At 41.2% G+C, this 26,496-nt stretch overlaps 8 protein-coding genes across 8 annotated transcripts; 4 read left to right on the forward strand and 4 right to left on the reverse strand.

The window, feature by feature from the left end:
• Nucleotides 1-1,962: 1,962 nt before the first annotated feature.
• On the reverse strand, nt 1,963-5,193 carry EAF02_010868 (uncharacterized protein). The gene is made up of 4 exons (XM_038906916.1): nt 4,619-5,193; nt 4,266-4,420; nt 3,797-3,922; nt 1,963-3,681 (listed from the first exon to the last, which is right to left on the reverse strand). Exons 1-4 carry the CDS (start codon nt 4,644-4,646, stop codon nt 2,593-2,595), a joined length of 1,398 nt encoding a protein of 465 aa, XP_038753206.1. The 5' UTR covers nt 4,647-5,193; the 3' UTR covers nt 1,963-2,592.
• Nucleotides 5,194-5,337: 144 nt separating this feature from the next.
• EAF02_010869 (uncharacterized protein) lies at nt 5,338-5,642 on the reverse strand (the record flags this gene model as incomplete). The annotated part of the gene is made up of 2 exons (XM_038906917.1): nt 5,338-5,583; nt 5,628-5,642. 2 exons carry the CDS (start codon nt 5,640-5,642, stop codon nt 5,338-5,340), a joined length of 261 nt encoding a protein of 86 aa, XP_038753207.1.
• A 1,589-nt stretch (nt 5,643-7,231) lies between these two features.
• Nucleotides 7,232-7,959, reverse strand: EAF02_010870 (uncharacterized protein; the record flags this gene model as incomplete). The annotated part of the gene is made up of 3 exons (XM_038906918.1): nt 7,232-7,627; nt 7,702-7,796; nt 7,860-7,959. The coding sequence occupies 3 exons, from the start codon at nt 7,957-7,959 to the stop codon at nt 7,232-7,234; spliced, it is 591 nt and encodes a 196-aa protein (XP_038753208.1).
• A 2,721-nt stretch (nt 7,960-10,680) lies between these two features.
• Nucleotides 10,681-11,700, forward strand: EAF02_010871 (uncharacterized protein; the record flags this gene model as incomplete). The annotated part of the gene is made up of 3 exons (XM_038906919.1): nt 10,681-11,196; nt 11,331-11,509; nt 11,637-11,700. The coding sequence occupies 3 exons, from the start codon at nt 10,681-10,683 to the stop codon at nt 11,698-11,700; spliced, it is 759 nt and encodes a 252-aa protein (XP_038753209.1).
• Nucleotides 11,701-12,883: 1,183 nt separating this feature from the next.
• On the forward strand, nt 12,884-14,316 carry EAF02_010872 (uncharacterized protein; the record flags this gene model as incomplete). The annotated part of the gene is made up of 4 exons (XM_038906920.1): nt 12,884-12,985; nt 13,616-13,763; nt 13,829-14,124; nt 14,233-14,316. The coding sequence occupies 4 exons, from the start codon at nt 12,884-12,886 to the stop codon at nt 14,314-14,316; spliced, it is 630 nt and encodes a 209-aa protein (XP_038753210.1).
• Nucleotides 14,317-17,336: 3,020 nt separating this feature from the next.
• On the forward strand, nt 17,337-18,531 carry EAF02_010873 (uncharacterized protein; the record flags this gene model as incomplete). Its single annotated transcript, XM_038906921.1, has 3 exons — nt 17,337-17,646; nt 17,698-17,761; nt 17,814-18,531. The coding sequence occupies 3 exons, from the start codon at nt 17,337-17,339 to the stop codon at nt 18,529-18,531; spliced, it is 1,092 nt and encodes a 363-aa protein (XP_038753211.1).
• A 2,990-nt stretch (nt 18,532-21,521) lies between these two features.
• Nucleotides 21,522-21,992, reverse strand: EAF02_010874 (uncharacterized protein; the record flags this gene model as incomplete). The annotated part of the gene is made up of 1 exon (XM_038906922.1): nt 21,522-21,992. One exon carries the CDS (start codon nt 21,990-21,992, stop codon nt 21,522-21,524), a length of 471 nt encoding a protein of 156 aa, XP_038753212.1.
• Nucleotides 21,993-22,662: 670 nt separating this feature from the next.
• Nucleotides 22,663-25,029, forward strand: EAF02_010875 (uncharacterized protein; the record flags this gene model as incomplete). Its single annotated transcript, XM_038906923.1, has 1 exon — nt 22,663-25,029. The coding sequence occupies one exon, from the start codon at nt 22,663-22,665 to the stop codon at nt 25,027-25,029; it is 2,367 nt and encodes a 788-aa protein (XP_038753213.1).
• Nucleotides 25,030-26,496: the final 1,467 nt, after the last annotated feature.

Raw genomic sequence — 26,496 nt, forward strand, 5'->3', positions numbered from 1 at the left:
TAAACGTGCCCTCTGTTTCCAATTGAGATTTCAACTTCTCTGTCCGGCATCATTGCTCGCTATAGAATCTCATCATTCCTTGCGCTCATCCAATTTTATTCTCAATTACAATCATTGTTTGGTGAAAGAAGCTTGTGAATATCTTCTTCATCCAAAGATCGATTTTCACAAAGAAGGGGCGCGAATTATAGACATTGGCACTGGAAACTGATAAATATAATCACAAATACGTTCACCCATGAACTTGAACCAATCTGTTAGCCATAATACGCCTCCTTAAGCCCAACAGAGATCTCCCATCCTCGGCAAAACTCGACGGATTTGATATTTCACCCGCCCAAGATGCCCTCGAAGAATGACTCCTGGGGAGATTAGACTTGAAACCCACGGTGCTTTCAAGTTTTTTTCACAGGATATCATAGAAATCTACCATGTGGTAATCGTACATCTTAGATTCGCTTACGCCATCTATGTCCACGGCGAGAATGCGAAGGAATCTCCCCTTACAAACCCCATTTCATTGTCGAGTAAAAACATCGCTCGACGAAAAACACAAGAAGTGTACTATGTAGTAAACCTATACAGAGTCCGGAGGATTTCCGCAGTGTTTGCATGTTAACATCTAGAAGACAAGAGTCAGTCGAACAGAGACTTCGGAGCCTTCACTTACTATTACTTGACTCCGAGAGAAATAGATCAAACCAAGCCCACCAACACATATTACACACAAGTACCCATCCTACCCCTCGCCTCAATCCCAATAACACCATCTACAACACAGCGCAGCAGAAAGTCGCCCATCCAAAACCACCCATCCAAAACCACCCTCAAAACACAAGCTGAATCCCAAATTCGATAGCGCGCATCCATACCACGTATCGCAGAAACCGAGACCCCAACAACCGTGAACCCACAGACATCATATGATCTGTAGAACCTGTCCCCGAAATCCACCGTAGAGATAGCGTTAGGGTTTGCAACTTCATGATTCTGTTGAACGTGATCGATCCATCGAAACAACAAACTGCGCAGGGAATTTCTCGCAAGCGACGCGCTGTGAATAAATATTACATATGAATCATTGGATCAGAGGTATCTTTGATAGAGAGATGGGAAGCTCCGAAGTCCTGATACTGATACTGCTACTGCTACTAAATCATATAGTAAACAATATGATTCTTAACTTTTAGTTGGAAGGGAATATCATATATACATATACACTTACGAAAATCATAAAACAACTACCTACCCATACTCAAATAGCTAGCTATCCTAACATAACAACTACATTTTCCACAGTATTATACGAAAAAAAACCTAATTATTTAAAGTAGATGAATAAAAAACTAAACAAATATATAAATAAACAAATAAAAAACCAAACAAATTGTCACGGGGTGACACTAAGCCCTTTCTGTCCTGTCCTGTCCTGCTATATATGTGAGAGTAAGGTAGAACTTCTAGTTCTACCTCCTAGTCTTTTGGGCGTTTAGCTCAGCGGTAAAGCTTCTGAATACTCCCAGAGGTGATCCCGTGACACAAATAAACAAATCCACCCCTTCTCAAATTATACTAAACACATATTCATTTATATATATATATAAACTCTAAGATAAGAAATCAAAATGAAAGATTTCTTTAAATAAATAGACTTAGAAATTTTAATAATAAATTAAATCATAATTATAAAAAAATATCATCTAAAAAAATATCATCTAAAAAAATATCATCTAAAAAAATATCATCTAAAAAAATATCATCTAAAAAAATATCATCTAAAAAAATATCATCTAAAAAAATATGTATAAAAATCAAAATCAAATCTTCAATATCAAATCCTCATTACAAAATCAAGAAACTAAAAGACTATAAAATAAAGAACTATATTTGCCTACTTATATTCATTCATTATAGTATTACTAGATAGGTAGCATCTGTAACAAAATCAAATCAAACCAAACCAAAATGTACAGCAAAGAAGTATTATTAACAAGTTTATACGGAGAGTAAGTACGGAATTACTAATCTCTCCCTTTCCCCCTTCCTCCCACGCTCCCACCCTCCGATTCATTCATTCACTCATCCTCTTCGAACCTAATCCAATCCATCCAATCCATTCAATCCAAACCAATCAAATAAAAATCCACCAATATGCAACTAGGATTTCAATCAAGTTACTTATTCGCTTCACCCACAAAGGGTTCGCAACGCCATGCAATGCTTAACAACATAACCTCTTTCTTCCTCCATCTACCTCGTACTCGCTCCCCCTCCCTTCAGAATTTTCCGTATTAAAATATCTACATGCATCCCTTCCATACATGAACTCATTCCTTTTTTTGTTTGACCTCAAGTCAAGTCCGAGAGACCCATTCGTTACTCATCACCACCCATCCATCCATCCATCCATCCATCCATTATCTACCTGTACCCACCATACCCACGAGTGAAACAAATCTCTACGTGTCCCTAGCTATACCCACGAAATACATACGATCTACCCCCATGTCTATCATTCCAATGGCTTCTCCAACCTCCACAAGCCCACATACTTCAAGAATGTACTCTATACATCTCAACATCTCAACTCCTCTAATCAGCTCTCTTTCCATTTGGTACTCCAATTGGACTCTTCGCTCCACTTCCACTTGGGGTTCTCTTTCCATTGACCTCCAATCCTCTCTTCTCTAATCTCTTCTCCATTTCTTGATTTCTATAAATCTCCTCCAACTTCTGTTCAGGAATTGTCAAACAGTTGATTCCCAAGTAATCACAAATACTCGTAACAACCAACCAAGCCCATCTAAAGTAAACCACTAGAGCAAAAATAAAGTATGCTCTTAAATACCATAATTCCACTCCTACGCTGACAGCCGGTAGACCAAATCGAGGTAGATTACCAAGAATAGCACCACCAACAAGTGGTGTAAGCATAACTGTCCAGTAAGGAAATGGTTGTCTTGTGAGATGTGCTAGAATGATCTTTGTCGTCATCCTTCCAAAGACAAAACTCATTGTAAGACAGAAAAGTACCAAACGATTTTCTTCCATGAGGGTTGAATATGGAGAGAAAAGCCAAGCTCCAATACTGAAAGTAAAAACGGCCATAGGCGTCCATTCGAGGAAAACCGGTAAAACAGGCAAGTTGTCTCTTCTTCTGGCTTTGATTACGTTGATAACGCAGAAAGGAACATGAATACCGAATAATGAGACAACGAGGATTGGGACCCATAAATCTCTAACGGAGTATGAACCGAAAAATTCATGATATCCGAGGAAATAATGGTGACCGACCAAATCCGTAATTCGATGTGTCCAAATCTCTGGTCCATAATAACCACTCAAGATCATAATCGTGCAAGCCAAGATTAATCCCTCAGTTGGTCCATTGAAAATTCCCAAGTATAATGTGTGTGTATGGTACGTTTCCCAGGTTGAAAAGAACATAGGCAAACAAGGAATCAATGCGGTAAAGATTCCAGCTCTCGATGTACCTAGACCCATAGCAGCTGTTTCGCATAGAGATGCAAGTGTACAATTCAGAGAATCGATTCCGTGGTCGAATAGTTCACCGAGACCGCTAGATGTTCCGGTTCTTCGAGCTTGTTTTCCATCTACATTATCCATTGTTGAATACATCCATAATCCGAATGCGAAACTGTAATATAACCATGATGGTCCCTGAGTCGAATTAGCTTTTGTAATTTGCTCCGCAGGTTTGCAAATGAATGGATAGGTAGAGTTTAAACAATGCAGAAAAAAATCACAATAGTAGACGTAGAAATAGAGAACTTACAGGCCCCACCAAATCCGGCATGAAAATCTCCAAACAGATAACATTACTCAGGATGAAAAAGAATCCCAATAATGTAACCATATTTGGTGCCAACCATAATGGCAATAATTCGACGAAGCCATTCCACTATATTGAAAACTGTTAGTCTGTTTCTTCTTCTTTCTTCTTTATGGGGGCCAGCCCCCAAACCCCCATTGCTCGCTGCGCTCGAGATTATCTAGAATAATTATTTGTTGAGTGATGTATGAGAATAGAGCAAAGCTTCGATAGCAATTCTCTCATGATTCTTGAGAGCTTTTCACTGCTTTCCGAGACCACCCAGCAAGTCCCAAACTCCCGTCCTCACAGCGTTCCAATCGTGTAGAATTCTTCCGCACTTCATACACGCCGTAGAACAAATCTGTTCAAGGCGTGTGCGAGAATCCTTCTCCAAGCCCCAGGAATGATAATAAAAAGAAAGGCCACCTACGTAATGCTTCAAAATGTAATTCGAAATCAAACTCTTATCTACACTCGAATATTTATACGATTTCAAATGCACGAGTGCTTCTTCCGACACGCATTCATGCGCTGCTTCTTCTATTTGGTGCATGTTCGTTAGCTTTGCATTCTTATGTTTCCAAACTTGTAAATTTTGGGAGTGAGAGCTCAATCTGCGAAGAAATCCCATTCAATGCCATGCCATGCCACACTGTATCCTCTACTCCTCTCCTCTCCTCTCCCATTACCTCCCCCTCATTCTCGAGCCCCGCAACCCGTATCCCAAATCCAACAGGAAAAAGAAAATCAAAAGCAGAAGAATCAGATAAAAAAACCACTCACTCTTATTCGGCGCCATACCCAGCCCCATTCCCCTCTCCTTGGGCGTCTTAGGCGTCGTAACCGGCAAAGGCAATTCCCCGTCTTCTTCTCGATAACCAATCGCCGACGCCGTGTTCACCGCCAGCAACTTATCAATCTTTTCGCGAATTTTCAATCGAGGTGGGTGGAATGCGCTTCCGACCCTCGCGACCTTGGGGTGAGGTTGAGTATTTATGGAAGTGGATTGTTTTAGCGGGTAGAGGGGTGAGATGAGACGAGACGAGATGAGATGGGGATTTGGTTATCAGGCTGAATGAATGAGCTGCGGAGGAGGCCGATGATATGCGTGAATGGTGTAGTGTGTAATGTGTAATGTGTAGTGTATTGTGTATTGTGTGATGAGATGTGAATCGTCAATCTGTTGTTAATTGCTCATCATCGATCTTCTCTCGTTTGTTGTATGTATGAACGATGTCTCGAGTGAAGTACGTATGAACACGAAATCAATCCAAAAATCAAGAGGGATGGATGGATCAAGAAAAGTAGGAAAAGTAGAAAAAGTAGAAAACTTCCAGAAACCAAATTAAATCAAATCAAATCAATCAAATCAATCAAATCAATCAAATCTTCACAAGCCAAAAAGTTGGAAAGCTAGCTAGCTACATATTAAATTATTACTAGGGGGGAACGGTGGAAGAATCAAAAAGAGGCTAACCCAACAGATCTACCACATCAAAATTTTAAAGTTGTCGGGTCAGGGGCTCGAGGCTAATGGTGATGGTAGAACTCACTCTGGTTGAGTGTTGGAACTTGGAAGCTCTTCTAGAAGATTTATCTACTCCATAATACCAATTGACCAGGGACACAAATGAATTCCACGTCAGCTCTTTTCTTTCTTCCTCTTCCTCTTCCTCTTCCTTCTTCTCCCCTTCTTCCCTTCTAGCCCCCTCTTCGCGATTCAATCGCTTAATGAAGACTTGAGATATCTAGCAAGCGGTAAAGATACAGACAGAACAGTAATTCCACGTACTCCGTTCATCTCCATATTATATACAACACCTACTACATACACTCATACATACATACATAGTACACATAACGAAAATCATTCATCTCTCATGTGATATTTACTTTACTTACTACTAATAGGCAATCATTTCATACACCTCCTACCTACACACCTACACCTACACCTACACCTACACCTACACCTACACCTACACCTACACCTACACCTACACCTACACCTACACCTACACCTACACCTACACCTACACCTACACCTACACCTACACCTACACCTACACACACACACACATACGTACAACCCTTACAAACCCTTTCTTCGCACTCCTGAGTCTAGTGAGAAACATATACATATATAATATCAACCTACCTACCTACCTACTCACCCATCTACTCATCTACCTACTTACTCATATATGACATGTATCATAAAATACTACAGTACAAATATAATATCATACCACACAATTCCCAACTACCTACAATCTAAGCATCACTCGACAATAATTTTCTTTCCTTCTTCCTTTCTTTCCTTCTTTCCTTCCTTCCTTCTTCCTTTCACATGTCAATGCATTCATTTATTCATTCATTTACCTATCTACCCTACCTACCGCTACCCATCTATCTATCCACTCACCTACCACCAAATCAAGAAATAGGGGCCTAATGAGCACGGCTTAAAAAGTACCGACCCGATCGACCGCCGTTTCCCATCCGAGCCATCTCATTTTTTTTTATCGTCTACGATACTCCGTACGGAGTAGTCTAGGTCTTCCTAGTACATAAGTTCCTAGTAGGTCTGTCTACCTGCGAGCCTAAGTCTAACCAATCACATCTTTCAATTCCCACATCCAGCCATTCAGAGAACTACTACCCATTAGTAAAATACCCGTACTCTATCGCAAATATCAATCATCATGCACATCTTTCTTCTTTTCCTCATTTCATCTACACAGTACAACATACATAGCATTCATGGATGGATAACCTTCATTCCATCTACATTACACTGCCTACACTGCACAGTTTCAAATTAAGTCGAAATAGATTGCATCAAGATTACCGCTACATCTCAACAATATCACTTCGAGTCATGGAACAGTAGGTATGCTTAAAATGTTTTGCTTCTATTTCGTAGCCAGAAGTATAGCTCTTGTTTGTCTAAATCTAAAAGATCTAGACTGTTCCTACAACGCTTTTCCACAATCCCCTTCATTACCACATTAATCCAACCCGAACTCAGCTATATACTTAAGCAAGTAATCTAGCTAAAGCTCTCTCCATTAAGCCCATCCATGTTTGTATCCAGGATGTCAGACATTGTAATATGTATGTGCAAGAAGCAGAAACCAACTCGACGCTCAAAATCCTCAAAATAGGAAAAAAGAGGAAGCCGAAAACAAACGCACACTGAATGATCGCTAAAGTTTCAAAAACACCCGAGGTACCCAATTCGAGAATGTTTCGTTGTGCAATGGAGATAATTGATATCAATATCAAATATCATACGATATGAGATGATATGAAGCCATATCTCACAAACGAAACAACCCGACCGATTAATCCACTTCGCCAACACCGTCTCCGTCCATCAAAGAAGCGGTCAATTTACATTACCAAAGCAAACCCCGCAAAGAGACCTGTGAAAACAACCGCCAAGCCATATGATTTTCCAAAGTCCATAGTCATCTGAGCACCACTCTTAGGAGTGGATGTTGAAGATGATCCACCCAATCCTGTGTATGCAACGCCGCTTGTGCTGGAAGCTCCCGATGTACCAGTTGCGCTTTGAGTGGTACTAGAGGTGGTATTGATACGGGTTGGGTTTTGGGCTCCGCATGGATTGTCATCTCGACATGCTGCTTGACAGGTATTATCTCCGTTGCATGCAATGACGCAATTGGTGGCGTATTGGGTACAGATGAAGTATGGGAGGGTCAAGGAGTATTCGGAAGCGTTTGGAGAGAGACCATTGCCGCAAATGCATGCATAGTCGAGAGTATCCTGATTGAGAGTTAGTCGGATTTACTTTTCAGGTCGGGGAAGGGGAAGATAGTGGTGGGAATTTATATACTTACGGGATCACAAGTGTTGGTAGTAGTGGTGGAGCTACCGGCGCCGTTTTGCAAGCAAAGCGATGGGCATGTTTGTGTTTGTGATTGACACCAGCTTTCTAAGAGTGGAGAATTAGTATATTTCTCGGTCACAGAGTCGGTAAAGTGGAGGAAAAACTTACTGCGAGTCGCCAATGGTACACTTTCTGGATCAATGGTATATTGAGCAGTGGCAAAGCTAACAAGAGCTGTAGCAACGAAAGTTGCTGTAGAGAAACGCATTTTGAGTTATGTGATGGTGAGTTAAGTTGAGGTAGAAGATTGATATCAAAGTAGAAGCTTTTCGCGTTTGACAATGATATTCTCGAATAAACTATCAATGAATATCCAAGGTCAGCTTTCCATTCTTCAAGAGTTTTTATTTTCCAGAAGTGAGATGTTGCTCAAGTTTAAAAGTGGTGGCGGGAGTGTTTTCGTTTGCCAGATTGGAATGTAACGAGGAATCAATGAATGTTTATTTACCTTGCAGAAAATGGGTTGACCGGTATGGTATGTGAGTTATTGAGAGAAGAGGATTGAACGAATGAATTCTTGATATTCGATGTTATGAAAGCAAAAAGCGAATGTGATTTCGAGAGGAGGATGTAATCAAGTAAAAAGGAGTACGGTACGGTAGATGGAAGATGGAGACGGAGGAGAAAGAGGAGAGAGAGGATCAATGTTTAATAAGTTCAATTCAATATCCAAATTGGCCGAGTGTTCATCTGCATCTGGTGAGCCCTTTCCTTCCCCAACTCATCCAAAAGCGCCTCCATCTGCACCAAGATTGAGCTAGTATGGGATACCCCGTAATCCGGATTAAGCTTGATTTAGTTTAGCTTTGTGAATTTGAACCTATCAAATGCATGAAATTGGATCAATTTTAGGAGATTTTAGGAGATTTTAGGAAATGCTATGAAATGCTATGCTATGAATTACTGTGAAATACTATAAAAACGCTAACAATTCTTCTTTTGCGCATCAAGACATGTCTTCGTTAGCGTAAATGTATCAGCGGTATGGATGATGCAGGTAACTCGATGGAGATTAGTTCCGATAGCTGCCACCCCAGCTAGTGGAGATGGATAGATGTACGGAGTCGATGCACAACTTTTCTTCCGAAAGTTCCAAGGTTCCATGTTACTATCTTAAGAATTGAATTTTGTGATGGAAGGAAGGATGGATGGATGGATGGATGGATGACTTTTCCTTGGGATACAACATAATTTATGACTAGGGAAAATACTACATCGTACTTCACTTCACTTACACATACATACACCACTTGGTATTTGATGATTGAGAGAAATTGAGAATGAATATGCTAGGTAATGTATGTGTATATATATGTTGTATGTATGTATGTTGTATGTATGTATACATGTACTCTTCGTATTGACTAGACTCAAAGAATAAAATTGTGCATGAACGAGATATTAGGTAGATATCAAGACTATTCGCCTCTCTTGATCACATCTCGTTGGATTCTCATCACTTCTTCCTCTTCCCACCACCCACCACCCCATTCTTCATGAGATATACAACCAACAGTGAGCGCTTTCTTCATCTATTTATATTCTTGATTCAAATAGGTAGATACTTGTCTTTCGACCGAGTACCTATATACATCCACTCCCCCCTTTAGCTACCTCGACCTCGACCTAGACCTAGACTTAGATCTAGATATCAGATGACCAGCTGTTCGTTGATCTGCATCTATGTGAATATAAGTGGGATACTACTTGTAGATAATACATCCATTCATTCGTGGATCTCCATTCAATATACATATGACACAAAACGGATGATCCGTTGAATCCGTTCTCTCCCCGCCTCCGTAAAAATACTTACTTTCTTCTGGCTGAGCTAGGTACTCTTCCACCAGTCGTTCTACTCTATCCACTCCATCTCATGATTCTCATCGGACTCCCTCCAGCCACCCTTTCTATCCTTTATCCCGAAATTCCGCTACGGTACGGTACGAGTATCCAGTTGATCAGTATGTTGTACGCATCGCATCCTGGTCCTGCATCTTTCTTTGCCAGCAACGTCTGTCTCCAGAATGGATACCGACTAGCGTACGAAGTAGTCGTCCTTCGGAGTAACCTTTGATATCAAATCGCTCAGAGCGGCTCCACACCGACACTAATTTCATACCTCACGCTTCTCCTCACTTGGAACTCTATCTAGGTCCTCCGTGCAGCATCTGTCAGACCAGACGGACCATCTGGTGTGATGCTATGTGATGTTATGAATGTTGAAGGTGGACTGACTGATTGATTCAACAAAGTAACGGACGGTTAGGTCAGATGTCTCGGTTGGATTTTCTTCTGCTTGTTTTATCATTATTAATTTTGTTTGATATCATTATAATTGCTATCATGATGTGTGTCTGTATTCTCCGTGTCTTTCGTATTCATCGTATTCATGGATAGGAATATCGTATCTGAAGAATTATAAATCGAATACCCTGGCCTGGGCATTACCTCCTCCATCTACCTACTGGTGTACCCATCTAATACTAATAACATAATAACAATCTTTCTAGCATCGCCACAATTCAACATATCGAGAATGTAGACTCTCCTGTCCTGTCCTGTCTCACCAAGTCCTCTCAAAGAACAAAGCGGCGATAAACTTTCTTCTTTCTTCTTTACTTCGTTGCCTCTTATTTTTAAAGTTGTGTTGGGGAAACAAGGATCCAGCCGTGAAAACGATCATCTCTCGGCTCCTCCACTGGTTACTCTCACTAAGAACAGTGGTCTGGTCGGGTAGGCCCAGGAAACCTCTAGTGTAGCTATTTTTTAAACTAATTCTCAAAGTCAACTTCATTTTTTTGGCCACTCGTATCATGAAATCTTTGCTTCGACATACAAATTATTACACTAGAAATATCATCACAGTGACACAAGCATAAGTAAAGCGGGAACGCACATAGTGGCCCAGCCATTTCGATATTGATGGATGGAGTCCATTACTCCTCCTCATTCTAGCAACGGCAATGGCAATTCATTAAATAACCCTAATCCTAATTCTAATTCTAATACCTCACCAACCTCCTCTAAGCCCTCGAATCAAATCATCACCAATACATCTCCTCCAGCTGCGCAAAACTCAGACCCAGATGCCAATGAATCTCCCATAACCTCTCCAACTATCACCTCACCCAGTTCGACAATCTCCCCTCCTTACTGGCAACAATCGCACACACGCTCGATTTCCCACATCTCAATAGATTCGATCCACCCAAGCGGGATCACTCTGCAGGACAATACTGCAGATGGAGATGAAGATGATGCCAATATCAATGGAAGGGGGAAAAATGAAGCTTGTTGGGCAAGAAGTGTAGTAATTGAAGATTATGTCGTTGTGAATGGGAGTGGAATTGGTGGGATAGGAGGGATTGCGGGGAAGGGACTGGGGATAGGAGGGGGCATTGGCGCATTTGTGGTGTGGAATGTGAAGGTTGATACTTTGGAGGTTTGTGTGCTTTCTCTTTCCCTTTCTCTCTCTCTCCTTTTCTAACCTCAATATCATTCATGTTCAACTCCGAGCTTATTGCAGAATAAAGTAAATGGGTATTGTGATCAATGCTAATGGAGATATGGACATAGGGAACTCCAATAATAATCCGCAAACGCTACAGCGAATTTGCAGATCTACGAACGAAACTTCTTCGCACATTCCCGAATTCGGCGGGTACAATACCAGAGTTACCGAGGAAAAGTGTTATATCGAAGTTTCGACCGAAGTTTTTGGAAAATAGGAGGAGTGGTTTACAGTATTTTCTTAAGTGAGTGGTATCTCTTATCTATTTCTGACATTGAGGAGAATATGTGAGGGAGAGGAGAGGATGTGATTGTATGGAGGAGAGGTTGAGAGATACACGAGTTCGACTGGCTAACAATGAGGATTTATAGTTGTATTTTACTCAATCCCGAATTTACAAGCTCGCCAGTGTTAAAGGAATTCCTATTCTCTTGAGTCGTGCCTTGAATACGAGTCGACTAACAAGGACGAGATAGGGCAACATTTTGTCATCTTACATTGGGAGGGGAAGGGAAAGAGTTGTTTAGCTTGACTTGGATACCTAGGTATATATAATCAGCCTTTTTGCTATCGATATGAATTGCAGACCATATATGAGCGGGAGAATTGTAGCTGTACATGTTTTCTTTAAGTACATATATACACATTTAGTTTTTAGTTTTCTAATGAAATGGAGGACGTTGATACCCAGTTTTACTTGGGGAGGATGGGATGGCTCATACACAGGGGAACCTCTGCTATAAAGCGTCGACGGGGATAATATACCTCTCTGTATTTCAATGATATCAGTGATACTGTAGACAACAAAGGATTTATTTACTTCGTACTCCTAGAATGATCCGTAATGGGAGTCGTCGAGGATTAGGTAGCTAGGGGTATGTACTGTCTCGAGTAAGGTGATATCAATGATCGATGATCAATGCTCGTGTCGATGTTTATTCATTGGTATCTGAAGGTTTGTCTATTATGTACTAGGTTATATTATCATGTGCTACCTAGATATCTACTCCAGCCTCAACCCTACTCGATTCGTGATTTTGGAAAGATGGAAAGATGAGATACCTAATGACCTAGTATCTATCATATGAAGCTACCTACCTACGTAGGTAGGTAGATATGTACCTCCTGATATAGATACCCATATAGATACCCAATCCAAAGTTCTTGTAGACTATTAGATAGTGTGAATATACACAATACATACATATGTATGAAGGTATCTAGTATTTATCACAGACTTAGATACTTGCCTCGAGCTTGCCTTGCTTTGTTAGTACTTTGATCTGATCTTATCTTATCTTATCTTATCTCGAAAGGAAAGAAGGGAAGGGAAGCCTCGGGATGGAGGAAGTGTGAGTAGGTTACCTAGTACCCCACATTCCATTGCCTTGCCATTCAACGTCACGTCACGTCACGTCATCTCGGCCCGGGCTTGGGTGCTTCAACTACGTACTATGGTAGCCTGTCTATCGAGCGAGCGATATGATGCTCGTCTATTACTCCTCCTACCTACGTTTTGATTGATATAGTCCAGAGTTCAGAGTTCAGAGTTCAGAGTTTATAGTGCGCACTGCATATCTACAACAGTAATTAAACTCGACTGAAAAAGAAAGAAAAGATGGCTCTCCCACCTAAATTCGCAGGTCAGAGATTCTTGGCTTCCGAGGCTCCGGCGCAGGCATTGCATACGTTGGAATTGTATTTGGATTATGTTTGTCCGGTATGTGTTTCTTTTCTTTTCTTTTCTTTTCTTTTGGGTTTAGGTTTGGGTTTGGGTTTTGTTTCTTGTTGGTGGGGGGAGGGGAAGGAGAGGAGAAGGGCGGAGGGGGAGGGGCAGTGGATGGATTTGGGATTGAGGTTGAGCTGGTGTATCATTTTTCAAGTGAATTGAAATTGGGTTGGATTGGGTTGTACCCAATGGAGATGGGTCCGAATGGAGATGGGTCTTGTTGATATTTTCAACCATCTACTCGGTGTCTTTTTTGTCTTCCCAAAGCCTCAATTTGTTCTATATCTGCCTGTTGGTATCATGGCTTCTATGAGGCCTTTTGTGAGGTTTGCGGCTCGTGGGCAGTTGTTTTACCCAGTGGTAAATCAGTTGAGTTGGATATGGTTGCGAATTTGGGAGATAAAGGTGGTTTCGAATCGAGGGTGTTGTAGAACATTTCTGTGGGATGAAGTTCTTCTCATCGATTATTCTTATATTGAATTTCTGTCTGGCTCTCTCTATATCTTCTATCTTCTATCTTGAACTCTCTCTCCACAATCCTCTACTTCCAACACACTCTCGCTTTAAGTCTCCTCTCATATTTAAACCTGAATCACAAACTAATACCCCTCCTCTCCATAGTTCTCGGCCAAGATGTTCAACACAGTTTATACTTCTGTGTTTCCCCTAATCAAACAGAAATACGCATCAAAAGTCCAAATTATCTTCCGTCAACAAATTCAACCATGGCATCCAAGTAGTACCTTGGTCCACGAAGCCGGTGTCGCTGGTATGCTTTATCTTTTTACCTTCTCTCCCAAGTCTTCCTTCCCATGACTGACCCGTTCCACTTAGTCCTAAACCTCTCACCCGAAAAGTTCTATCCTTTCTCTGCCTCTCTTTTCAAACAACAAAAGGATTTTTATGACACAAACGTCGTTAATGAGACACGTAATGCAACATACAAACGTCTCGCAAAGATTGGAGGAGAAGCAGGAATCGACGAGGAGAAAATGTACGATCTGCTTAAGATTGATAATAAGCCAGGTCCAGATGGAAGTATGAACTCTGGAAATGGGGTTACGAATCAACTTAAGGTGTTGGTTAAGATGAATAGATTGGTGGGAATTCATGTTACACCAACTGTTGTTGTGAGTAGTGTTTTTTCTTTTGGCTGCTTTTAGAGGGGACTGTGGTTTTGTGTTTGAAGAACGGGGAAGAGAGAGGATGTTGGATAAGATTTACTGATTTGATTTTAGTTCGATGGAGTTGTAGAGAACTCAATCGGCAGCTCCTTCACTGCCGACCAATGGGAAGAATGGTTGGACAAGAACGTCGCATGAGGACATTGTGTGGTTTTTCTGGTCAGTCGATTACGTCCCGCAGCTCGGATTCGGAAACTGGGGTCATGAAATTGCGGGGTAGATGAAATTGTGCATGGTTGAGAGAGAGTAGCTCAAGTTCTTAGGCCCACGAAGAATATCTTGCTCTTTCTTGCTAGAAAGGAATCCAACATCCTGTACTATCTCTTATTTCTTGTGATTCTATGATATGGGTGAAGGGCAAATTGCAGGTAGTAGTGAGAATCGTTCCCTGTTGATTATACAAGTGATAACTAGCACGGAAATGGGAACGGTGAGAACAATTTTGTTTACACCTGCTCTATGAATTTATCATTAAAAAAACATCCATTCCTCGTGCTGTTTGGAGTGTTTTGGTAAAGAAGAGGTGATGTGTGGTATATTCACATAGGCATATTTGTACCTCAGCCGGATGGGATGGAATAGTATGGTATAGTATAGTATGGTGTGAATATCTTATCTCATTGTGTGTATTATGCTATTGTATAGGTGTGGGATGGAGTAACTGTGTAACTGCGCAACTGTTCAATTGTATCAGGTTGGTGGTTGGGAGAAATATATACCACGCTTCGTGTAACGAGGTAAGGTTATCATTGGGAGGTCTATGGATGTATATACTGATACCCATACCAATAGCATACATACATGCAATCTACTCATGGAATCCAGAGGTTTCTCTAGGGATTGGGAGTTGGGGATTGAGAAGTCGGGGAAAGTATGAGTATGATGGGGAATTCGCGCGTGGCGCAAGAGGTGTTGGGATTTAAACGTGAGATGGATGGATGGATGGATGGATTGTATAGAAAGGAAATTGAAGGAGGGAAGAGGAAGAGATAGTTGGGGTTTTTGAGAGGAAGCTTGGGTTTGGGTTTGGGTTTGATGGGATAGGGAAATAGTGAGATGGGGCTGTGGGAGTGGGGGGTTTCTTTTGGTAATGATGTTAGATGTTGCATGTTGCATGTGTGGAATTGGGGAGAGTTTACTTGTACGATATGCACTTTGCCAATACATGCATATGGATATGATCCCAGAAATTCGATGGTACCGCCGGATATCTAGATTGACACTTTTCTTCGATTCAGGGTTCTCGTGGATATATGCTTCTCATTTGGAATTCTTGAATGCATTCTTGGATGTGTTGATTGAGAGTAAGCGGCGGAGGCGGAGACGCAAAGTGTAAGCTTACATCTATCTCTCTCCATATACCTACGGTGTGCTGTGGAGCTACGTATTCGTGCCATGTGAATATGCTGCAGCTCACTGGAGATTGGTTTCCTGGGTTTCTTGGGGTGGATTTGTGAGGGATACCTCTTGTAGATAATTCCGAATAATTTCCGCTCGTTCGGTTTCGATGATTGAGATGTGAACTTCCATCTATCAATCCCCGATTTCTGACACATAGGGTCAGAGCAAGAAACACGATGAGAAGGGAAAGATGATCACTATAATACAATGAATCACCATCCACTCGGATACTCACCATGTCAAATGTAACGGTAGCATGAGGAATGATAGCCTCGTTCGAGGTTATTTTTGAGGTCGTTCGTCTCATACCCTGGATCTTCATGCAGGTTTGAAATTCGCCCGGGGCTATCCATTCTGCGGCGTGGTATACACGAGGTGAAGAAAATGGGTAAGGTGACTAGGTCAATTGATGCAAGCTTGGAATTTGGAGATTGGGGGATGTCAAGTATATTATATATGATATTGATAGTATGTTTGCATGATGAATTATACTGTGTGATTGGATGGTGGGATGGATAGAACCGGCTATTCCAAGAAGAAGAAAAAGGGGATGCGAATTATTATTTAGATGAATTTGAGGAGGAATAGTCGTTGATTTAGTATGCTGAGTTGATGAGTTCATATCCATGTTAAGGTATGATGATTCTAAAGGCATTTGCGTTAAAAGATCTCATCATTTGTTGGTGGTTGTTGGTAGTTTATCTTAACTCTCATTGTGAAAACATGGTTAGGTCGTATTTTTGAACTTCACATCAACCAGACGAGCCAGATTAGGAAAATCCGTATTTTGGTCTACACGATGATTGGAGAGTAAATTAATCATCATTCTCTACGATAATCGGATTCGCTTACGATACAAGCTTAATTTAAACCTGATCTTCATTGCCAGACTGCTTTCGAGATTGCTTCAAATCTTATCCACCCTTTCATCAAATTTCGCTTCTCTTCTCCATTATTTCGTTGTCAAGACGAAAGAGGTGAAAGGAAAGTTATGCCACAGATCCACAACTTTTCAGGCAAGATCCCTTTCGCGTTTCACATTCGTGATACTTTTTTCTTATCAGTCTTGAATTTCAAGTAGAGCGCGCTTAACGTTATAGAATAGAACTCGCAATCAAATCCTCATGTTGGATAAAAATACTTCGTTTCCATTGTATTTCGCGAAATGTGGGATCTTGGTTTCATAAGTTTCTAGAATTTCCTTTAACCGCCATGCTCTTCTTCAAGTCGGCGACTAGATTTGGCTTGGAGCTTTTCTTGGGATCCATGTTGATTTTCATGTCCATTCAAGGGATTATGGGGGCTCAACCTACCATTTTGAATCTCTTGGGGAAAACGGAAAATAAATCTGACAGGGCTAGGGATATGAGACCCATATAAATCCTTCACGTACAATCCCTAGGTTGGTTTGTACTCAAGGGAAGGTAAGCTTCGTTGACTCCTTCAGCTATTCCTAAACTCAGCTATTCCTTGAGACCTGGTTGATGATCTTTTCTCGTGCTCTTCATTCACTCTCTTGTTTTTACAATCCTTTTACGTTCTTTCGTAGTCTATGAACTATTTGATTTTCAAATCATTCCTTGGAGTAGCTAATTCGGAAGCTGGTTTATGATTTATCAGATCAAATCATTTGTTGTATCGTTCTAGATATCCACATCTTGATTAATTTCGATCTGTGCCACGCTCATATCATCCTTACTTCCCCATCATTAACTTTTTGAATTCTTTGGCATATCACTACATTCTTTACAGAGATAATGGCTTCACGAATATCAATAAAAACCCAATTTTTATTGTTTTGTTCATTTTCTTTACCATTATTAGCATCAGCTGCCACGACGGATACACCAACAACATGTTATGTTATAAATGGACAACATAATGCCAATGCAGGATATAGATGTGATAATTCAACCACGGGTCATAGTTCATGTTGTGCAGCTGGTGCTATATGTTTTTCAAATGGTGTTTGTCAACAAGCAAATGGAAATGTTCAGGATTATTTAAGAGTTGGATGTACAGATCCTACATGGAAAGATCCAGCCTGTTTAAATCAATGTACTAGTTGTAAGTTATACAAATTATGTTGGTGGGCTGAGAATACTAACCAATTCTCAGATGCTAGAAGTTCAACTGCTGGCATAAGATTTTGTAATGGAGCTATAACATCAACAACAGAATAGTATGTTCTACCAACTAAAAGAATTGGATTTTTCGATACTGACCCAAGACAGTTGTTGTGATACTGGTGCCAACGGTGTAGGGAGTTTCGCTTGTTGCCATGATGACTCAGATATATTCAACATCTCGCCCGTAGCCAAACTTCTCGCTCAAGTTCCCCTCGACTACACCTCATCATCTTCATCATCCACATCATCCATATCATCCACAACTTCTGCTTCTTCTACATCTGTTACATCTTCCGCAGCTACTTCATCGGTATCAACCACCACCACATCCAGTTCAAGCACAGCAGCAACCTCCGAGTCAGCCGTCTCCCAGACATCCACCGCCCCTCTACCAACCACAACCGCATCTTCTTCCAATCACGCTGTCGCCATCGGTGCCGGCATCGCTATCCCCTGTGGTATACTTGCTATCGCGGGTCTTGGGTGGCTTTTATGGAGAAAAAGACGCGCTTCAAAGCAACAGGCTAATCAAATTCCTGAGGATGAAGCAGGATTTCCCGGGCAAGAGTATCAAAATCTAAATCAGAATTCACAAGGATATCAGCCTGCAGGAGGAGCTTTTATGCAAAACCAACACGAAGTGGCTGGGCGTGGAGAACATACTCCAAGTGAAATTGGAACTGAATATCCACGGGGAAATTTGGGAGAGGCGGGTGGAATCGGGATGGCGGATAAGAAGGGGTATTATGCACCGCAGCCGAGCGAGATGGAACAGCCGAGAACGGTGCATGAGATGGATGGGGGACATTTCGGGAGGAGGTAATGATATGACGGAGTCAAATTAAGATTTAAAGATAAAGTCAAGGTTTTGGGTTTTGGAGCGATGAGATTAATTCAGAGCGGCATGTGCAGGGGATATTCCGAGAACCACCAATTTGATTCGACATTGAAACCCGGAGGGAGCTGTGACGAAAAGAAGCGAATCGAATTCACAGGTCGTGGTTATACGACAAGGCACGTGTACTCTGTGACGAAAGTTCACTCGAGAAAAAGAGGCACCAAGTCCTACCACATCCGGAATTCCGACGTCCTCGCGTGTTTGTAAGACTACATATTTTTAGCGCGCTTCTTGTTATTTACGATTTTAGACGATGCGCTAAGCGGTATCATACCTTTTTGCAGCGGCTTTTATGATGGGAAAGAGAGAAGGATTATGATTGGTTATAATTGTAACTTTGTTTGTATTCATGGGAGGATGGGTTGGTCAACAAGAATTTAATTATTACATTGTTGCTTTGAGGAAGAATTTCTTGGGTCAGTGATGGTTTGTTTGTCTGTTTGATTTAGAGCGTGAGAATTTCCTAGGTGGGGATGAGGGGTGAATGGACGAATGATCTTCCATTATGGGGTGTGGAGGAGGGGAAATGCAGTGTCTAGGTGCATAGATCTTTGGGGGTAGGCTGGAGAAGTATGAATTTATATCGAATCTTGTACGAATTTCTCTTCATGGTATGTTTGTAGGACACCATCAAATGAAACAAAAGGTGCGGATCAGAGTTCGTCTAGATATGTATGTACGCTAGAATGTAGAAACAAAGGATAGTTTCCTTTCTCACGAGAGCAGAGCGGAATCTGAACTCCGGAGTAGATTTTTCGCAGTTTTTAGAGGAGTGTTGATATCTATGTGGTTTATAGAATATTATGCTGTTACTATTTTTCTTTTTGGGGGGGAGCATCGTGGGGGTTTATCATCAATCTGGGGGCGTTGTTGTTGCTTATTCTTCACTGCAGGATGCACTTATCTCCTACTTTTGTCTCGTCTCGTCTCGTCTCGATACAACTCGTTTGATTCAAATCTGACATCCTGAAGTAAGAGAAGGAAGGATACTCGAATACAAATTACGAAGTCGCTAGTCCCTAAAGCTCGAGTATAAGTGTGTTATGTTGTTGATTAAGAAGATGGAATTGTAGAGGCGAAGTTGGGAGGATATAATTTCATCATCTCGCGCAATGATCTCGGTAAATGCGAAGTCTAATATCTTTTAAGTTGTCAAGGGGAGATTTGCTGGCTGGAGAGGATAGTTTGATATGTTATCTACCTGGGTAGTTAAGTAGAAAATTAGAGGAATAGAGTTCGGAAAGGTAATATCTAGAGTGTCAGATGTTGAGTTTCAAGTGCCTTTAATATGATTTGCGTTTCAATAATGTATTATGATTGATCTTGCTAGTTAATACTGAAGACACTACCATTAAATTTCCAACTAAAAGCTCTTATTCCCATAACATGTCTTCCGGAGTGTTTCACGAAACATCATCTACGAAAGTAGCATGTAAACTCTCAAGTCTGCTCGTTCTCAAATCGTAAAAGTACAATGTTGCTTTTCAGTTCCTGAATACTGGGATTGTGTTTTGCGTATTGATATGATATATCAAAGATACGAAACCGGATGCGAAATATATATAGTTCGGCTGGTGAAGACGAGATAAGCTCTTGTGATGAAGTTAAGTTATAGCAACCCCAGAGTTCAAAACACGGCATCGGCTGTGACATGAATGACTACATCAGCTTGAATAATTCTCACTATGGCTCGAAGGTTTCTTGTATATCTAAGCAAGGGTATAAAAGTATAAAAGAGACTCGCGCCCTGATTGATACAAAGGATGAACACAAGACAGAGTGTAAAAGCGTGACTGCATGTAACAGCGCTTTATAGATATCTTTGTAGGCTTTAGTAAGGATCGTCTCGTTTGGCTATATAAAACAATCATGGTAAGAAAATGGGTATGCAAAGTGAAGAGCAACTAAGAAGACTGGAAAATGGCAACGGTAATGTCCAAGCCGGAGCAACATCTATCGATATATAGAAGATGGCAGGGCTTAGGTATGTCAGTAGAGCGATATTTGAGAGGACAACTAAGGAGACTTTTGTAGTGGGAATGATGGTGAGAATGTCAACGATGATGGCTGATGACAATGAAATTAGAGCTTCTAGGTGACATTAGTGCGAAAGTGGCAGCAGTGAGGTTTGTTCGTCCTTTCAAATAGGTGTGTGTAGTTACATTAATGACATAAAGAGACCTTCGAAAATTTCATGCTTAAGGCTAAGCTTATCACAGTGTCGAGTCTTAGGTAGGTCTTTTGGGACATTATCAAGATTATTTTTCATACTGACTTTGAACCAAGATGCCGGTTAAATAGTTACTTAGACTACGACAAAAAGTTGTGTTCTCTCGCATAATTGTGTAGTTGTGAAGGAATACTATGGGAAGCTTATATAGAATGAGATATACAATGACTCTACACCAGATCATATATAATATTTTTCTTCGTGATTGACCAAATTAAAAGGGTTCTGAGTTGGGTTGGCCTAGGAGAATCATAGTTGATGGGAGATGCGTGTGTGGGTACGGGTCGATAGTCTTCAACCAACAGCGGACAAACATATCCCGTGTTCACTAACCTCCTGTCAAATTGAATTACCATAGTTTCTTAGAACAGAAAACTGGAATCTCCTCGTAATAGATTCCTTTCATTTTCGAATCCCAACTGCATGTACCTACATTTCAACGTCCTCACACACATACACACATCATCTGTGATCTTAAAAGGCCGCTCTCCCACATGTAGTCATTCAGCACGGGTCCTTGCATACCACTGACGCGTTTATAGGAAAGATACACTTAGTTGTGTCAGGCATCATGTTGTAGGGGACTCGATGACAGTCTTTCCAGCGTCTACCGCCGTTTGCCTCATCCCATGTATACCTTTCCATGGAATCGTGTAGCAGAGGTCTATATACGGAAATTGTATCTTCAAAGGTTCCGAGCAGAAGAGTGAGACCCCACAGCATTCTCCGCCACTACATTCGAGATAACATGGGCATTTTCGATCCTTCTAGAGAATGAAACCTCGTCGGAATCACTTGGCTTCCAGGCCTCACTCCATACGGCCAAGTTCTTGAAGGCCCAGTTAAATATTGGAAATGGCACTTCGGGATTCAGTAAGTACAAGCGTATACTGTCTTGTGGTTTGGTAGATTGAATCATATTGACAGCACTGTGTCTAACGAGCGAATCCGATGATATTGGCAAAAGGCTAATAATTCTCGGCTTCTGGGCCATAGAGCCAACCCAACTGCAATGACAACCCAATTCGAACTGGTATGTCGACTTCTCACATGCTCGAGAACAGATATACGTGGCAAGAGATTTGACAAGTCGAGTGAAATAGTGGTAAGACGGTGGTGCAGTTTCACTTTTACATGCCATGCAAAGAGATGCCATTACCGTGTGCGCCACACACACATAGAAAGACTCCCGGGGCCAGCTGCTATCAATAGAAACGTAAATTCATCACGTGGTTGTGTAGATCACGCTACCAACATACAGCCACTCGAGAGCCACAACTCTAACCGGGGCAGCGGGGATACTTGTAAGGCTGAGCAAGAAGTTACGCAACGAATGAACTTTCCAACGTCATTGTGAAGAAATGTGAAGAAACCTTGTTACGCCAACAAGACGCCCAAGATGTACACACGAAGTAAACGAGAACCATTCGATGTTGGTATTGGTCGAAATGTTGGTATGAAGACTTGGGTATGGTCTGAGATTCCGGATGCAGATATGAAAAGACTTGGAATAGTCGCAGAAAGTACAATGTTGGATCTGCCATTAAATCATGGTACGGAGGGAAAACAACTCCCGAGGTTCTGCAAATGGAATGTTATTTGAGACATTCCAGAATTTCCATTGTCTTGTATATTCTTATCCTCGACTTTGACTTCATTTTGACTCACTCTCATTCATTCATTGATACTTTTTACTATTGAACAATATTCTATCCTCAATTAACAAAAGCTAGCCTTCAGATTTCTCGAATTGATGAAGACAATTGTCCATTTATCCTTAATCTCTCTGGTTCAATCCCGGTTCGCCAAGAATTCCCGTCATGAAAATGACCCCTCCATTGGTTGCGGCTTCATACCCTGATTATGATGTATCTTTAAATGAAAATACATCGAGGCGGAGCCTGGGTTCCGTGCGAGAAGATATACCGACTGCGAATGTGAATGTGAATGCGCATGGTGGGAATTATAAGCCGTACGAAGAAGTGAATGAGATCAATGGGATCAATGGAATAAATGGACATACAAGTCAAGAGAAATGCGATTCGAAAATAAAATTTGAGGATACACCAAATAGCGAATTTACTTTCCCTTCAAGATCTGCGACGACAACGACGACGACGACGACGACGACGACGACGCCGTCGGCGAGTACAAATCCAACGACTATAAATACGAATCGCAATCGATCAAATCCTCAACTATCTCACGATCGATCAAATTCCCAGCATTCACGTCATCCATCCCGTCTTAGCATTTCTAGCAAAGCATCATCGAAATCCCATCAAGAATATATTAATTCGCTCGCCATGCCACCGCCCGAAGTCATTCAAGAAATCAATCATGTCCAAGAAGAAAAAGAGGTCGAAGGTATCGCGAGACGGTTGAGTGAAAATCCAAATCTGAGTGAAAATGAAAGGAGGAAAGCCGCAGAACTTATCCAAAGAAATTATAGAGGACATAGGGAACGGAGGATTCTGGAAGGAAAAAGATTGGATGTTGGGACTCGATGGGTGGAAGCTGTTAAGGAGGCTAGGTATAGAAATTTGACGACACCGAGAGCGAGAGATAGTGGGGAGAGAGAAAGAGGCAGTAGGAGTTTTGATGTTGAGGGAGAACCGTCGATACATACAGAAGGAATGGGAAGTTCAATAGCAACAACACAAAATCGAACCTCTCACGCCCGAGAAAATTGGAAGAAAATTGGCATGATAGCTCGAAGAGCAGGTGGAGATGAGGAATCAGATGAAGAAAGTGATGAAGATTCTGAAGAGCTGAATGAAGAAGAACGTGCCGCAAAACGAAAACGTCGAATGGAAGAAAAGGCAGCAAGACAAAAAGCAGCGAAAATAATGGATTTGCAATATTTTCTTGAGATGGTCGATCTTAAACATAGGTATGGCTCGAACCTTCGTACGTACCACGGGGAATGGAAGAAGGCAAATACGAATGAGAATTTCTTTTATTGGTTGGATTATGGAGAGGGAAGATTTATTGATTGTCAAGGTTGTCCGAGGGAAAGGCTGGATAGAGAACAAGTGAGATATTTGAGTAAGGAGGAGAGATTGGATTACTTGGTCAAAATTGATGGAGATGGAAGATTACGTTGGGCCAAGAACGGCGAAAGGATTGATACGACAACGGAGTGGAGGGACAGTATCAAAGGAATCGTGAGAAATGATGACGATACGCCTGTTTTTACACCATTAAGCGGTGAAGCAGATAACGAAGGGCAATCCGACAGTGACAGTTCCAGCGATGAATCTCCTCTCCATCATCACTCACATCCACATATCCACACACAATCTCAAACTCGAGAACAAAAACTCGAAGCCGAACAAGAAGAATCCCGCGCGTCTAAATACGCATCTCCCGAATATGACAACGCACAGGGCATGAAAAAGATTTCCCACATGTCCGCATCTACCATCTTCAATAAACTCCTTCGTGGTTCGGTTAAGAAGAATACCTGGATTTTTGTAGCCGATACTTCGTTTCGTCTTTATGTTGGAATTAAACAATCTGGCGCATTTCAACATTCTTCTTTTCTTCACGGCAGTCGAATTAGTGCAGCTGGGTTGATCAAAATCAAAGATGGAAGATTGACAAAACTTAGTCCATTAAGTGGACATTATAGACCTCCCGTCTCTAATTTCCGCGCTTTTGTTAAGAATCTCAAAGGAGAAGGTTGTGATATGGGAAGAGTAAGCATTTCGAGATCGTATGCGGTATTGGTGGGACTAGAAGCATATGTGAAGACGAGGAAGAGAGCAAAGAAAGTGGTGGGGAAAGTGGTGAGGAGGAGAGATAAAATGTTGGATAAGGAGGAAGTGAGAAGGAGAGAAGAGGATGCAAGGGATAAGAGTGAGAGTGCCGAAAAGGAGAGGAAGTTTTTGGAGGAAGAGGAGAGGAGGAAGAGGGAGGAAGGAAGATTTTTGGATAGGGTTGTGGGGGGTAGATTAAGGGGACTAAGTTTAGGCAGTAGAGATGGAGGGAACGCGTCAAGTTCTGCTGGGATGGAGGCACAGAGGACGCATGCGAGGAATGCTTCGATTGGAGTAGTGGAAAATAATAAAATCCCTGCGGTGGATAAAGGCAAGGGAAAGGAAACGGAAAGGGAGAAAGAGGCAGAAATAGACATTCCAGGACAAGGCCCCGAAAATGCTATTCCGCCGCAAGGGATAAGAGAAGAATGATCGGATGAACTTACGAACATATGAATTTGCGAATGAATTCCGCGCTGAGCTTTAGAAGCAGAGTGCTGGTGTGGATCTGGCTTTGATTGGAGATGGATAGGTAGATGGGCTTTTGGATTAGTCTAGCTCGTGGGTTAACTTTTCTGGATTGGACTTGGATGTAGCTGGATGTCTGAATGAGATGTTTGGATAGCGTTAGCGAAAACTTGGGAGGATGATGTCGGGTGTACCTGGAATGGAGGTATATAATGTGCGATATGATACCCTTTATAGAATTTAAAGATATTACAAGTCATTTCTGATCTGAGATTCAATGGAGATGCGATAATTGAAGTAGAGGTAAATGATGAACTTATTGTGTTGAAGTTTTGGGGAAAGAGCCTGGGGAAATACTTATGATATTTGGGAGTTGTATGGATTCAAGGGAGTGGATTTTGGTGAAGTGATGATGATGATAATGATAATGACAACAAAGAAGAAGAATGAGTTAGAGAAATAAACACTAAGGCTAGTAATGATAAAATATACTGCCAGTCCAAAGTAAAAAAACACATCTATATCCATCGAATTTGCATAGATGAAAACTTACATAGCAATCTTGTATCATATACGAGCGAACAACAAACATGAGATATATAATAGCTATCTTTCAATAAAACTGGGTAGTGCAAACAGAATAGTACACGGAAGCAGAAAATGGATTGGGTCATCTGTATAACTAATAATGTATGGTAATAAAAGTACTCGAGGGAAGAGATGTTGAATATTTGAACTACTCATTGAGTTTGTATATACGACTATATTCGCGTGAGGATCCTGTGTTTGATTCTTCATATATATATATATACATTTGGCTCCAGAATTGAATTGCAGATAGGAGTGAATAAGGAGGATATCTACATTCATATCAGGTTTGAAGCTCTACTGGAGTTGCTAAATTGTATATGTTGTTGGAATTGCTTGGATAGATCTTGTATATCTATCTATTAACCTGGAATGTGATGTTACTTGTTGAAATACTTGTTGAAGATCAATTATCGCATATCTCTTGCTGGTAGAATTATTTTGTTATTTTGAATTACTTGATTATTCGTTCGTTTGTGAATGGGGGTTCGATGTGTCACGTATATACGCACGATACTTTGACGACTGGTGAGTGTACTGAGAGTCGGATATTAATGAGTGATAGGTAGGCTTGAGTAGAGAAGTTTCTAGAAATGAATTTGAGCCTTGAGATTGTGATGGACTTATTTTTTTTCTTTCATTGGATATACAGAACTTCAGTCCCTCTTTAACATCTCTCCTCCTTATATGACAAATGGGAGCTAACCCCACCGCGTGATCAAGATTAGATCCTTGGGGTCTCGATACCAATATTAAGATTTAAATTTTAATCAAAGACAGAATGAATTAGTATACAAATTCGAGAATTCTCATGGTAGTCTATCAAGCATTGTCATCACGCCG

This window comes from Botrytis sinoallii (genome assembly GCF_014898435.1).
Source record: "Botrytis sinoallii strain Bc 23 chromosome Unknown BSIN_028, whole genome shotgun sequence".
In the NCBI taxonomy this organism is placed as follows: Eukaryota; Fungi; Ascomycota; class Leotiomycetes; order Helotiales; family Sclerotiniaceae; genus Botrytis; species Botrytis sinoallii.

What these genes read in the sequence shown, in the direction of transcription:
- EAF02_010868 (XM_038906916.1), bottom strand. Translation starts at nt 4,646, where the DNA reads ATGGGGCTGGGTATGGCGCCGAATAAGA. An exon ending in GGGTATGGCGCCGAATAAGA is followed by an intron (nt 4,421 to 4,618) that starts GTGAGTGGTTTT and finishes AAAATTTACAAG; the next exon opens with TTTGGAAACATAAGAATGCA. An exon ending in ATTACATTTTGAAGCATTAC is followed by an intron (nt 3,923 to 4,265) that starts GTAGGTGGCCTT and finishes TTTTCAATATAG; the next exon opens with TGGAATGGCTTCGTCGAATT.